The 14,631-nt window shown below is 38.4% G+C and overlaps 1 protein-coding gene across 3 annotated transcripts in view; it reads right to left on the minus strand.

Moving 5' to 3' along the window:
* Positions 1-14,631, minus strand: part of LOC111159979 (inositol 1,4,5-trisphosphate receptor type 2) — a 490,010-nt gene that overhangs the window by 208,238 nt on the left and 267,141 nt on the right. For all 3 annotated transcript variants that reach the window (XM_022522705.1, XM_022522706.1, XM_022522707.1), the window contains exons 36-37: positions 11,038-11,180; positions 5,765-5,873 (exon numbers count right to left, since the gene is read on the minus strand). In XM_022522705.1, the coding sequence (XP_022378413.1) occupies positions 5,765-5,873; positions 11,038-11,180 (252 nt within the window). The remainder of the gene's footprint in view (positions 1-5,764; positions 5,874-11,037; positions 11,181-14,631) is intronic.

Below are 14,631 nucleotides of genomic sequence, written 5' to 3' on the forward strand. Positions count from 1 at the left end.
CTTAATTTACTTAATAAGTAAATAGGGTCTTTAACTACAGCATAAGGAAAGCACCTTTAAATTACCAGTTCCATAGGCTATCAGTAAATATTTTCGGTACTCGCTATCTTTTCCAGTTCTAAAGTATAGAAGCTACAAATGTTATATATTTAGGATAAGAGCTTATAGACATCTGTATTTATGATTTATATACAGTTCTCCCTTTTTATGAGAGGAATAATTTGTAATGCTTGATAAATCTTAATGGACAATATACTAAAGAGTATAAGATGAAGGGGGAAAAAATCCTTAAAACCAAACCAATCCTCTGAACACAGTCCTTCTTGTTCCCTGCCCCCCCTCATCAGACCATCTCTATGCAACTCCCATAGCTTGTGCCTCTTACCACCTCAGGTAAACCCTTGCTCAGATCTGGACCTGAAATGTCGTTAAAGACACAAAACAATGGTGTGGTGCTACAGTCACACTGCCCTGTCCAACAGCACAAATATCCTCTCAGGTATTTCTTTTCCATGGTAGAGAGGTCATAGAAATAAGAGTGGGACAAAAAGGCTTTCAGGATAGAGAACATTTGAAATCATACTTCCCTAAAGCCATTTTATTTATTTTTTAAAAATGTTTTATTTATCTGTTTCAGAAAGAGAGAGAGGGAGAGAGATTACATGAGCAGGGGGGAGGGGCAGACGAAGGGGGAGAAGCAGACTCCCCACCAAGCAGGGAGTCAGATGCATGACTGGATCCCAGGACCCCAGGATCATGACCTGACCCAAAGGTAGACACTGAACTGACTGAACCACCCAAGTGCCCCCACTAAAGCCACTGACAAACATTTCTTCTCTTCCCCCCCTACCCAAATTGTCAACATACATATCCTTATATGGCATTTTTAATTTTTAAAAAAATTTCTATTTATTTTTTAAATTTCTTTTCAGTGTTCCAGAATTCATTGTTTATGTACCACACCCAGTGCTCCATGTAATACATGCCCTCCTTAATACCCACCACCAGGCTCACCCAACCTCCCACCCCCCCGCCCCTCCAAAACCCTCAGACCGTTTTTCAAAGTCCACAGTCTCTCATGGTTTGTCTCCCCCTCCAATCTCCCCCAACTCCCTTCTCTCCATCTCCCCATGTTTTTCCTTGGCATTAAAAAAACAAACAAACAAACAAAAAAAAAACAACCTCTGGTAATTTTTCCCTTTAAGACTTTCTATATACATCTTTCATGTTTTATCCTTCAATAAAATTAAGTACTATAACTTACAGTATGACATATAGTACATATACGACAATAGGTGACTCACACACAGACACACATAACAGAAAATTACATTCACTTCTACTCATATTATTCCATTAAGACCCTTCAAAATATTGCCCATCCATATCTTATATCTCAAACTTTTGGAACAAACTGAGAAACATGAAACAAGTTAGAATATGAAGTAAAATTCATCTAGGAATTGCCATCTGAGTACTATAAATTTTAAATGTTTTTTAAAATAATTGACTAAATACCAGCTAAGATGTATTTACATGATGATTTTATTTAAGGCAAACAAAATCAGAAAACTGGGATCTTAAAGTTAGAAATTGTTTCAAAAGGCATCTGGTTTAACCATGAAGCAAATTTATGCTTCATTGCTCTATCTTTTTTTTATTTTACTAGCTACACACACATCCACTACTTCTGATATTGGAAGCCAAGGAAGATAAATGTAAATGGCAATATTTTAAGGTTGTAAATTTAAGTAGGTGGAGTCTGAATCGTATCCTGATGCTTCTTAAAAGTTCACATTACACTGCTTCACTTTTGCAAAAGACCTACATTTGTACCTGTTTCTGCTCACTGAAAGAAATCTGGGGAAGATTTTCACTTTTTTTTTTTTTTAAGATTTTATTTATTTATTTGACAGACAGAGATCACAAGTAGGCAGAGAAGCAGGCAAAGAGAGAAGGAGGAAGCAGGCTCCCTGCTGAGCAGAGAGCCCAATGCGGGGCTCGATCCCAGGGTCCTGGGATCATGACCTGAGCCAAAAGCAGAGGCTTTAACCCACTGAACCACCCAGGTGCCCCAGATTTTCACTTTAAAAAAAAAGGCCAAGAGCTAAAACAGGGCTCAGCATTCATTTCGCCACAGAGCCTTGATGGAGTTAGCGAGCACCCCAAGTGGTGAGAGTGGCGCCTCCAAGCTCCTTCGCCAGAACTACACTCAGCATCTTAGCATCAAGCCCTCAAGAGCTTTGAACTGTGTCTGTGAGCACCTGTGCTTTGTTTCAATTTATTCTGTGCATTTGCTAGCAAGAGGTGTCCCAAAGTATCAGAAAAGCCTGAGAAGTTACACCTTAGGTCTAGGAATGCATAAAAATTTTCCATATAAATTAATGGTCTTCACTTAATTTGCTCTATACCATTTTAGCTTATCAAAGGTTTTATAGGAATAATCCACTTTGGGATAGCAGGGGAAACGTGTATTAGGATAGCGAGTACGGACAAACCCTGGTACCTGGTGTGAATTCTCTGTTTTGATTTACTTCTGAGAGAAATGTTAGAAATGCTTCGAGCACAAACAGTAGAAAACCAGTTGATGGTAGAAATCCAAAATTAGACAACCAGATGTTAGATACCCTCTGTGACTTACTGCCATTCTGAGTGTCTCCACATTACAACTGTGGAGATTTATTTTGTTACATTCATTCACGTTTAAACTGTCCTACAGAGCAATTTTAACCAGCCACAAATAAACTCTCCATCTACATACCACACGTCATCTCTCACCGTCAGTAAAAGAATCACTGTGATATAGTGAACGCTGGCCTACCCCAACTATGTCTATGCCGTAACTACCAGAATCAGTGAGTATGTGACTTCCCATTGCCAAAAGGACTTCACAGGTATGAGGAAGCATCTTTAGACAGGGAGAAGAGATGGGATTATCTCAGTGAGTCCAATATAAGTGTAATCACAAGAGGAGGCAGAAGGGTCAGAGTGAGAGGAGAGGTGATAATGGAGTGTGTGTGTGTATGTGCACATGTGTGCATGAGCGTGAATGGGGAGGAGTTTGATAGATGCTATGCTGCTGGCTTTGACGACGGAGAACCAAGTCACAAGCCAAGTAATGAAGGAAGCCTCTAGAAACTAGAAAAGGCAAAGAAAGAAAGTCTCCCTTAGAGTCTCCAGATAGAACCTACCCCTGCTGATACCCTGATTTTAGGTTTTTGACCTCCAAACTGTAAGATAATGAATTGGTGTGGTTTTAAACCACGAAATTTTTGGTAAATGGAAAACTAACACAATCGTGAACACACAGACCCCTATAATCCTGCTACTGGTAATCAGGGTTTTGTTCTGAGAGCACACAAAGACCTGCAGAGTATCTTTAACCAGTTTCTGAATCTGTTACCCAGTGCCATTTCACCCAGACCGATGAATCATTTCACTCCCCACTTCCCCTCCCACTGACATGAATAACTGAGCTAAGTAAAGTCCTGGTCTGGCATTTGCTGTGGGACCTCAGGCAAATCACATACCATCTCTGGGTCTCAATGACATTCTTTATGAATGCTTGGACAAAATATTCAGAAATGGCCTGAAGCATCATAAAAGAGAGGCACAAAGTATTTCCTAATTCTATTGAGAAAGTAAGCACCACTGGCTGGAACAAGTGGTAAGTACTACCCATTAGAGCTCCTTCACAAAGATGACACTAGGGGTTATTGAGATTTGTTTGGATTTTAACAATACGTGATTCCAAATGTAGCAAGATTTGGTGCAGGATAAGCCTGAGGCACATTTCAAGCATACAACAACACAGATTTCTGGTGGCTAATGGATGAGGAAGGGTGGGGGTAAAAAGCACTGGGGACATAATGAAGGGTCTGGAACACCAAGGCAGTGCAGAGCCCCTGAGAGTTTCTGAAAGACTCTTATTATCTCTGCAGACTATATTCCATGAGTCCACTAGCATATGAATGGTACCCCACAGTGGCCTCCGGCAAGCTGTGTCATTCCTCTCCTTACCCCCGGTGCCCAGGCACAATACCAGTATTTAACACTGTTCACAGTATATGTGTTAAATGACTGAGTGAATAACCACAACTAGCCCTTCTCATCTTAAGTCTTCCCCTAAGGGCTATGTCCTGGGGGTGCCATTCACATCATATCATATGAGAATGGTGCCTCTTGGACTTTTGAAAACTGCAGCTCTGCCTCCTTTCATGCTCTGTCTTGGAGCGGTGGACCACGGGAGTTTTCTAAGCAAGAAACTATAAAGTCTGAATTTGTGATAGCAGCGGGAATGGAAAGGAGAAACAGGTGCCAGCATGATTGATTCTAGGGTGGTCTGGGAGATACACTTTAATACTCTTGACTAGTCCAAGTAAGATCTTACTTTATTTCTTTCTTATTTTCTTTAGAGTGTTTCTATAATAATCCATTACATAAAATCGGAACTCTTATGTATCTCTTGTTAAGTACAAGTTACTATTATTATAAACTTCACTCTTCTGTCAAAATTTATATTGATCCCATTTTTCTACTTTAGGATCTAGTACTTGAATCAAAATCAAACCATCTATAGCAGTATTTTAAGGAACTCAGAGAAAGACAACAAAAAAGTCTGAAATTGACCATTTTTTACAAGCATACCAAATACTTAGGCTTAGAAGCATTTTTCTTGAGTCCTATGTCATAGAAGCATTTGCCAAAATTGCACTGACCACCTTTATTTCTGTAATTTGTTTCCCAAAAATAGCTTAAATGATGAAGAGAACTAATGCAAAGCAAAAGTCATTTTGATTATAAAGCAAGCGTCTGATTCATATGGAGTATTTTGAAGTTATGCCCCTTTCTATTAATATCCAAGATCCCTTTGCATTTCTTTTCCACAAGAATAAAGTTAAAAAAAAAAAAAAAAACAACCTACCATTATGATCTTTTTGGAATTAGATAGCATATGCATAAATTAATAAATAAAATTCTTCTAATTTTAAACATATCAGATGATTAGTACTTACAGAATCAGATCAAAAAGTTATTAAGGAACATGGTACAAATTTCATTTGATACCTAACATATAAGTATAGGTAGCTAGCTAAAAAACAAACAAAAAAAAACCCCACCTCACTAGATTTCTATTTTATATTTAAGTGTATCACCTTGGGTATTAGACATGCTGCCAGCTATCTCTTAATGAGCACCTGAGCTGTCATTTTTAATAACAGCATGACAATTATTATCTATAAGTTATATTCCCTGAAAATCATTTGTGCAATACTTAAATTAATATAGGTAAGAATAGAAACTTACTATTCCGCCTACAAAAAATAGTAACATTTTATAATATGTGGCATTATATTACAGAAAACGAAAGGGACATATATTTACAATAAAAGATCAACATATGCACAAATGCATAGACCATTTTAATATGTAGCACAACTTTATACAGAATTTTAATAATGAATCTCGGTTATTCATTGTAAAAAAAAAAAGTCATTTGATCTGTATGAGAAAAATACACATATTCAAGATAGAATATAATAAAACAAGTGAGCCAAATACTTGGGCCATTCTGATCTCAGTTTTTTCTCAATTCAAAGCAGAGCTGAAAGATGAGTATCATACAAATTATCTAATTCATCTAAGTACACATGCCATCAGTATGTAATATAAGCAATCATCTCATAGCCCATGTAATCCATCGGTTACGGTATACTAGAAATTCCACTTTATTTTCAAATACTAAAAATTTTTAAAAATATACCTCTTCCACAAAGCTGTCTTTCTTCTCTAGCATTTCTCGTAAAGTCTGAAGAATTTTAATGCACAGCTTTTCTTCTTTCTCCATTAGTTTCTTTGTATGATTAATCAACCTTAAAGCAGAATATTACATCTTAAGTACAACAGTGCTTTCTCTTCAGGCTGTATACTAACATCATGAACTAGAGGGGAAAAAGTCATGCTATTATTTGAGAATATGAAGTAAACATGATACCTATTTTCAAAACTGAAAATCACACTTTAGCTCCCAGACTTTGTATTATAAAGCACCCTTTGCTCAACAGGCAGTATATCTCAGTGTTTTTACATTTATTCAAGTAGCAGACTTTTAATGGGATATAATACTCTAAAAGACAATGAGACACTGATTATCTTTAATCCCATCATATCAACTAAAACAACTTTGCTAGTAGAGAAATACCAATATTTGCAGCATATCACCTTTTATTATATTATGTTATACTACATTATTTTCTAGAGACTATATTACCTTAATTATATGGGCTCAGTAGCAGTCTAAAACACTGCAACCTTATCATAAGGGGTTGCTTTCCAGTTTCTGTTAATAATAATGATGTTGTATTTTTCCCCACTAGGGCTTAGAGAAATAGGCAGTTTGTGATTAGAAGAAAAAAACCACAACAAAGTAACATCGAGACAGTCTATCCATGTACTATTTTTACTATAATGTGGGCAGAAATTCTAATTTTATAGTGGTAATCTTTGCACTGGTGTTCTGTCAGGAGAAAAGTTTGAGGACCATAGTTATATACCATCCTCAAGAACTCAAAATCAAGTAAAATGTGTATAACCAGAATGCATAGCTTATCATATGTAACTCTGAAAAAGCTGGTTCTCACAATGACCCTGTGAGACACATCTTCCTAGAAAAACAGAAGAATGTCGAACATAATGGAATGGTCCCATTTCAGTGACGTGACAGGAGTACCATGGGACATAACCCCGAGGAAAAGTGAGCTTTCACTAGATAATGACTAGTCACTGTTTATCAGGGGTCAAGATGAAGTACTAGGACTTCCCATGGACTCTCTCAATTCATCCTCACAACAAGCCAGTGCCACAGGTTCTATTATTAGATTCGTGAGAAAACAGAGGTCCTGAGAGATAAAGCAACTTGCCTGTAGTAACACAGTCATTAAGTGGTGGGATCTGGAAATAGACCCAAGTCCACCGACCACAAAGCCAAGCTTGTGAAGCACCACTCTGTGGTGACATGACCCATTTACTAATCTCCTGAGTCTCAGAATTACTGTGAAGAGAGTCCTGACTCAGCCATATCTTATGTGATATGATAAGTGTTACAACACAGGTAACGGCAAATGCCGTAAACTACATAAAGAAGCTACTACATTCTTGAAGGAAGTTTCCTAGGGCTCATAAGAGGTTCCAGCAAAGAGATAACTGTTAATGATGAAGATTTCACCAAGCAGGAAAAGGTGGAGAGAGAAGGTATCCTTCCAAAGGGAATGATGTGAACAGTGGGCAGAGGCAGAAAGCTGACCTTCCTGTCCAGGAAATAATAAGTACTCCAACTCTAGCTGACACATGAACACAGGAAACAAGAGAGGATAAGAGAAGCAATCTGAAAAGAAGTAATAGGAAATATGATGCTAAAGAGTCTGGAATTTACTCCATAGAAAATAGGAGACTTCTGTTTTAAGGGACCTGAATGACCCTGTCTACATGTGGAAAAGTTAAGAACAGGGCAAAGGATGAACAGGGCATGTGATGGGGTAATTGTACAAGAAGTAATATAGAAATAAAATATCCAGGACGTGGTAAGTAATGACAAATTGGAAGTGGAAAAAGAGGAGGAAGGAGACATCTGACATTGATGGACAGGGTGAGCAGATGGACAGTGATAGTTTTAAACGATACCCATGCCATGCGGAAGGGGAGGCACACAGTGAAAGAACAGTGATTTCCTTTCAGACATGGGATCAGGTCCAGCAGGCAGAATAATTCTAGAGTCCTCCTTGCAAGGAAAACACCTGCCGTCCTAACACTTTTGCTATTTCATCTTTTCTTTTGTGGGATCGTCCTCAAATTCATGGACATAGTTTTGGTGGGCACCGTAAATTTCATTTGATTTTTTTTTCCTCTAAGGCTGTTTTAATTTTCTCTAACTTTTCTTTAGATAAATACTTTATTCACCAACCATTTGAAAATATCAAGCATAAAGGTGAATATCATTTTCTAGGGATTTATACAAGGTATTCATCTGTTACATAATGTCTGGTTGAGTAAAATCTGTGACCTTCTAACATTGCTTTCCATGATCAAAGGAAAAAATAAGTTTCATGAAACAATGTACCATATAAATACATGTGTATCATGTATTAAATTAACATAAAAGTTACTTTTACTATATGAGATGCACTCTGATATTTTATATTTTTAATTCATTTTTAATGGTTGCCTCTGCTCCCTAAATTAATTTTTAAATCCATAAATGAGTCACATCCCACAGTCTGATAAACTCTGAGATTATCCTTCATAAAGGACGAGTAAGTGTTAATTTGAATAGATTGTAACCAGATGCCTTAAATGTTAACACCCACACTGACTTACATGCTCTTTATTCTCTTCTCTCTCAATTTTTTTAAAGATCTTATTTATTTATTTGACAGAGAGAAAGAGAGAGACAGAGAGAGAAGGAACACAAGCAGGGGGAGTGGGGGAGGGAGAAACAGGCTCCCCACCGAGCAGAGAGCCTGATGTGGAACTAGATCCCTGGACCCCGGGTCATGACCTGAGCCGAAGGCAGACGCTTAACGACAGAGCCACCCAGGTGCCCCTCTTCTCTCAATTTATTTGACAAAGTAGATATGGGAATTGGGGATCTTTCCTGGGATCTACCCACCACATTCTCCAGCAGACCCATCTGAGTCGACAAGTTCCAAGAATTAAATTCATCTGAAGAAGTCGGAGGCCCCACAAAGGCCTTGGATCTACGCTCTCTTCTCTAGCTGAGCTTTACCAGAGAGCTCTGCACAGTAATCCAGGGACCCTTGCATAGCTATTAATAAAGCTGGATTCTAATTTTATTAGATATCCCTGCAAATAAAACCCTTGGATCTTCACAGAGTTAGGGAAAGAGCAGGATAAGCGCTGGAGCAGAAAACAGACATTCCTGAGCCGCTGGCCATACTACAATCATAATAGCACAAAAATCTCTTCTCTAACCACTAAATTATGTGACATCTTTTTTTCCATCTGAGTGTCCTATCTGTAATATATTCCCACGATTATATTGCTCTGTTTCTCTCCTTTTAGGTGCCTGGTGTTGCAACAGATTTGCTTTTAGCACATGTTCAGCCCAGGCCAATATTTTCTTGGCATTTTGAGTTACTTCATGTCATCTTTTCATAGATTGGCATCTTTAAGATCTCGACTGGTGCCGTCAACATAACTTTTTCTGCAATAATTGAGACATTCTCTGTGTTATCAAATTTGTTGGCTGCTAGCCATCTACGCCTATTAAGCACTTAAAATGTGGCAAATGTGATGGGAACTGAATATTTTCTTTGTATTTTTATTAATTTAAATTTTAATTTAAATAGCTATGTGTAGCTAGTAACTACCGTATTGACAGCCTCATTCTTGACACTGAGGCAGCAAACTTTTTTTCTACAGAGCCAAAGAACAGACATTTTAGGTTTTGTGGGCCACACAATCTCTGTGGCAACTAGGTGACAATCCTATAATAGCCACAGAGAACAAGTGAATGAACATGTGTACCTCTGTTTCAATAAAACCTTATTTGCAAAAATGATCAAAAGGACCAATTTACTCTGATGGGGTAAATTTGCCAGCCCCTGTCCTAGACTGTCAGTTTTCTGGGATATATCTATAGTATCATTTTAATTTCCTGGACTTATAATTCTCATTTACTATCCGCTTTTTAATTCATATTCTATTAGTTGATATATATTCATAGGAGGTAAAGGGTATTTCTCAAAGGCTTTACTTTCATAATGATACTAGTGAATAAGTCTAATTAATTTTTTTTCTAATGGCTTCCATGGTCATCAGTTTTACAGATACAATAGACCTCTTCACTTAAAAATTCTTATTATAAGACTGGCAAGTATCCAGATGAACACAGTCTTCCTAGTCCCCATAAGACATAGGGGGTCTAGAGCCAAGAATCCACAATTCTGGCCGTAGTACAGAAACCTTGCCTATTCTTCAAAATGATTCCTGCAGTCAGTTCTTCTCATCCCGTATCTTGTTTTCTCTCCACAAATCCCAGCTTTAACTGGTAAAAGGAAGGAACACACTTCCTGTGTCTTCCAGTCATTCCATTTTTGCCTCAAGTGCATCACAGTCAATGGAGGGGGTTTCAGCAATATCCTCAACCACACAGGAATTAGGTGTGATAGATATGGTCAAGGGGGTTGGCAACCTCCTCCAACTCCCCATCCAAGAAAACCACATACCTCTGACTGGCCATCTTGAATGAATCACTCAATGAGTGCCCTCAACATTAAGACACATCTTTTTTTTTTGAGGAGCTGGTTACACTTTGTCTCACAACCTGCAGCTCTTCCTTGAGAATTGCTCATTTACCATTAACATGGAAATAAATGGAAATTTTCTAGGATAAACACATCCGTTGTACTAGATCTGACAATAACATAAAAATGCTGAGAGAAATGAGTAGAGGAGAGGCCCAATGAGAGGCCCTGGGTGAGCACGGCAGAGGGAGACGTCATGGCTCTTCACCTAAAGCACACCTCAGCCTTGCCCACTGCTAAAAGGAGGCTGAGTCCTCAGTCTCTCAGTGTTTGTGTAGACAGATACAAGAGGCAAGCACACAGAGGACAATAACACACACAGCAAGACCTCAATAAATGCTAGTTTCCCCTTCCTTCCTCTAAATTTATGAAAATAAGTGACTTTAAACAGGAACCTTTCTGAAGGCCACACCTCACAGTGTGTGTGGGATTAGAGAGGACAGAGAGGACTTAGAAGCAAAATATTATTTCATTTGATATTTTGTGCCCAGTAATGACATTTTATTTTCAGCAAACTTTAGTTTACTTGACTTTCACCAAAATAAAATTGATATTGAACCAAATTAATAATTCTGAAAGTATATATTAACACAGACTTTAGATCTTTCACATAGTCTGTGGACTGTCATGTAGCAGCAGAGTAAAAAAGCAGAGCTGTGTTAGAGACCATCTTGGCTTGAGAACGCTAGCAGAATCTCAGATTGAAGCCACTTACTTGGACATGAAGGCACCACATCTTATTCTTGCATCACTCCCCTCGGGAAACAGTAGTTCCGGACTGTACAACACATCAACCAACACAGAGAATTCAGCTTGCATCATTGGGCTGAACTGTTGCTCCAACGAGGCCACTACATCCTAAGGAATAAAGCACAAGAGAACACACATGAAGACCTAACTCAGATTTCATCATGTGAAGATATGACGAGCCTGAGAATACTAACCAGAAACATGACGTGGGAATTTCAGAGATGTGCCCTACCTTCCCGTGGCATCAAATGTCTGGACTTTAAGTATTCTGCATGAATACTGCTTGGGTCACCTTTTTTACTTACAAGGTAAGAGACAGGTGGGTAGGCATATGATTTTCAAGGATATATATACAAGGTGAAAAGTTAGTAAAGTTAGTAAAGCCACTGTTACCAGTATCTAGGATTTTAATGGACACAGGACAGGTATTCAGCAAATTAGAATAAATTGGGGTATGTTTGAGGAACAGCTTAAATAAAGAGTCCATATGTATTTCTGGTCATCTGGAACCAACCTTATCTTCCCATGGGGCCAACTCCTTGACATATCCTTTGAAGCAGTATCAGCACTTCACAAGGGTTTGATGACATTTAATACTATTTCAAATTATATCTTTTTGATAGATATTATTGGGCCCCTACCCAACAGCCTTACTTCATCCTTTTCCTTGCTAATAGGACCCCTACATTGTTTCTCAATTAGGCAGCAACATTGTCAGGGAAATGAGCCCCCTCAGCTTAGGATCACGGTGGATTAGTTTATGTCAGTCATGGTCATTCCAGTTCCTCTGACAGGGCTTAGTCTAGACATGATGATGTGACACTGTTCTTGCTAATAGAACATTGGGTGAAATCAGTTGAGCAGGCAGTGATGTGTGTTAAGGGAGGCAGGGCCAACTCTTGAAACGACCTATGGCTCTCAAGACAGCTTAAGAATGTGAACCCAAAATGTGAGGCAGCCCCGATATGACTCTTGGAGACCAACCTTAACAGAAAGCCAACAGACCAACAGTGTTAGGTCTCCTCTCTCTTGAACTACTAAATTAACCAGCTCAAGAAGAGCCCTTGCTATGTGAAATGGCATATTTTTTATTGTTTAAGCCACTTTTCATTAAAATCGTGTCAATTACAGCTGAAAGCATTCTCACTGACATGTTTGTAAAATGGGTGTGGGCAATGACAATTTACTAAACATTCTTTAATGACTAAAGCATCCCCTTTGGGGTTTTAAAATAACTATGTTAAAAGAACAAAAAAAATATTCTCACATAGAGCAATATTTTATTCACTCATACTTATGACATATTTTGTTCAGCAGAAAACTGATTGCCAATTGCTATTGTTACTTTCAGCTATGGCAACACAGCTGGGGTACCGCCTCTCTTGATTTCTTACGGCTAGATTTCAGTAGTGAACTCTCGTTTAACTCTTCCTTCCCTTTTTAGCAAAAGTGATTATTTCTACTTCAACTATTCTAATAAGCTTTCTGAGAAAATTCTGATGACAGTTAAAAGAAACTACCAGGAAGGCAATAACACAAATGGGAAACCAGATATTCTATAATGTGGGAAGAGAATATGCTTAACAAATTTATGACTAAATTTAATAAAATGTCACTAAAATGTGCCTATTTTTCAGATTACCTCTCTTCATTTCATTACTAAACAAATTATGGGCAGGCTCCTATGATGTGAATTCTGTCTTTAGCTTTTATTTTGATTATGGGGCAATTATGAAACTCTCTAACTCATTACTTCCCCCATGTGAAAAGTCAGGATAATGATACAATCACATGGGTTTGCTGTGAGGATTAAAGGTAAGTACACAGAACAGTGTCTAACACATACCTGCCACTTATTATTCCTCAATAAATGTTTGTAATCGTCACTGTTGAGTACTAGTTACTTGCAGTCATGACCTTTCTTAACTAATCCAGTGGTTATTTTGTTGTCCTGTGAAGCATTTTACACAATTGCTTCTACTCTGTCAAACCCTTTCTGCTCGTGGCTTCTGGGACACCACACTTTCTCTATTTTCCACCTATATTCCAACCTTCCTTCACCAACTCCCAGTAGCTCCTGGTCCTTTCTTGTGAGAAATCTCATCCAAGTCCATGGTTTTAATATCATATATATGCTGGAACATCCCAAATTTATATTTCCTGTTGGACATCTTTCCAAAACACTCTGGACTCATATATCCAGGTGCCTATTTGACATATCCACATGGATATCGAAAGAGACATCTCAAACTTAAAATCCCACACATAGAATTCCTAATTACAGTTCTCCCATTCTTAGCAAATGAGTCAATCATATCATATCCTCTCTTCTTCTTTCCAACACCCCACAACTCATCCACCCATCTACCAAGTCCTGTTGGCCCTACAACCAAATACATCTAAAATTAATCTCCTTCTTTTCAGTACAATCGGTACCCCCATTAGCCAAGCTGCCATCAATTTTTGCCTCAATTAATACAAGAAAGTCACTGCTTCTATGTCTCGACTCTATAATCTACTCATCATGCAAAGTCCAGTGATCTTCTAAAAAGTAAAGTCATGCTTATCGTCTACTGAAGATCTCTGGTGAGTGGCCCTCTCACTTAGAATAAAATCCAAATGCCTTACCATGCAAGTCTCTACTTGATTTGGCTTCTAATATCATAATCTTCTCCTTTGTTCACTCTACTCCTACCCCAATGTGCTTTTCTTGGCTCCTCAAACCCACCAACTTCACTCCTGCCTACGAACATTTGCATTTACTATTTCCTCCCAGTCAAAATCTCTGTCCTCAAATCTTTGAATAGATTATTCCTCTACTTTGTTCAGGTCTCAAATCAAATGTCACCTCAACAGAGAAGAGTTCCCTGCTATAAGATCATTCTCCCAGTATGTCTTCACCATGTCGTTACCATGCCTTATTTTATTCATAGCTGAGTTTTATTTTAAGATTTTATTTATTTATTTGACAGAGAGAGACACAGCAAGAGAGGGAACACAAGCAGGGGGAGTGGCAGAGGGAGAAGCAGGCTTCCCACTAAGCGAGGAGCTGATGCATGGCTTGATCCCAGGACTCTGGGATCACGACCTGAGCAGAAGGCAGACGCTTAATGACTAGGCCCCCCAGATGCCCTATTCATAGCAGTTTTAATTACCCAACATTATGTCATTCATCTAAGAGGTGAGAATCCTTGTTCCATTAGAGCACAGGACTCATGGCTCTATCTTTAGCACACAGTAGTTGGTATTGAGTTTTTACTAAATACGTATTTATTTAATGAGTGTACCAACCCATGCCCTCTCTATGCTGGCTAACACTTCTACCCATCTCTCATCTGAAATATTCTACTCTTTTCACTCTCATAAACCTGACTCCTCTTCTTCCTGCCTTTTGTCTTTCATATTTAGCCATTCTGCCACACCTGGCCTCTTATAAGATTCTCTTTGTTTTCCCTATCACTATATTCTCCCTTTTAGCAACACCATCCACTGTCCTTGCTCCAACTAATATCTCCAAATATAGGCTTAACTTCCAATACATGTAATAGCCTGTTAATGT

Source organism: Enhydra lutris, unplaced genomic scaffold, assembly GCF_002288905.1.
Source record: "Enhydra lutris kenyoni isolate GAN:26980312 unplaced genomic scaffold, ASM228890v2 scaffoldscaffold72, whole genome shotgun sequence".
NCBI classification, from domain to species: domain Eukaryota; kingdom Metazoa; phylum Chordata; class Mammalia; order Carnivora; family Mustelidae; genus Enhydra; species Enhydra lutris.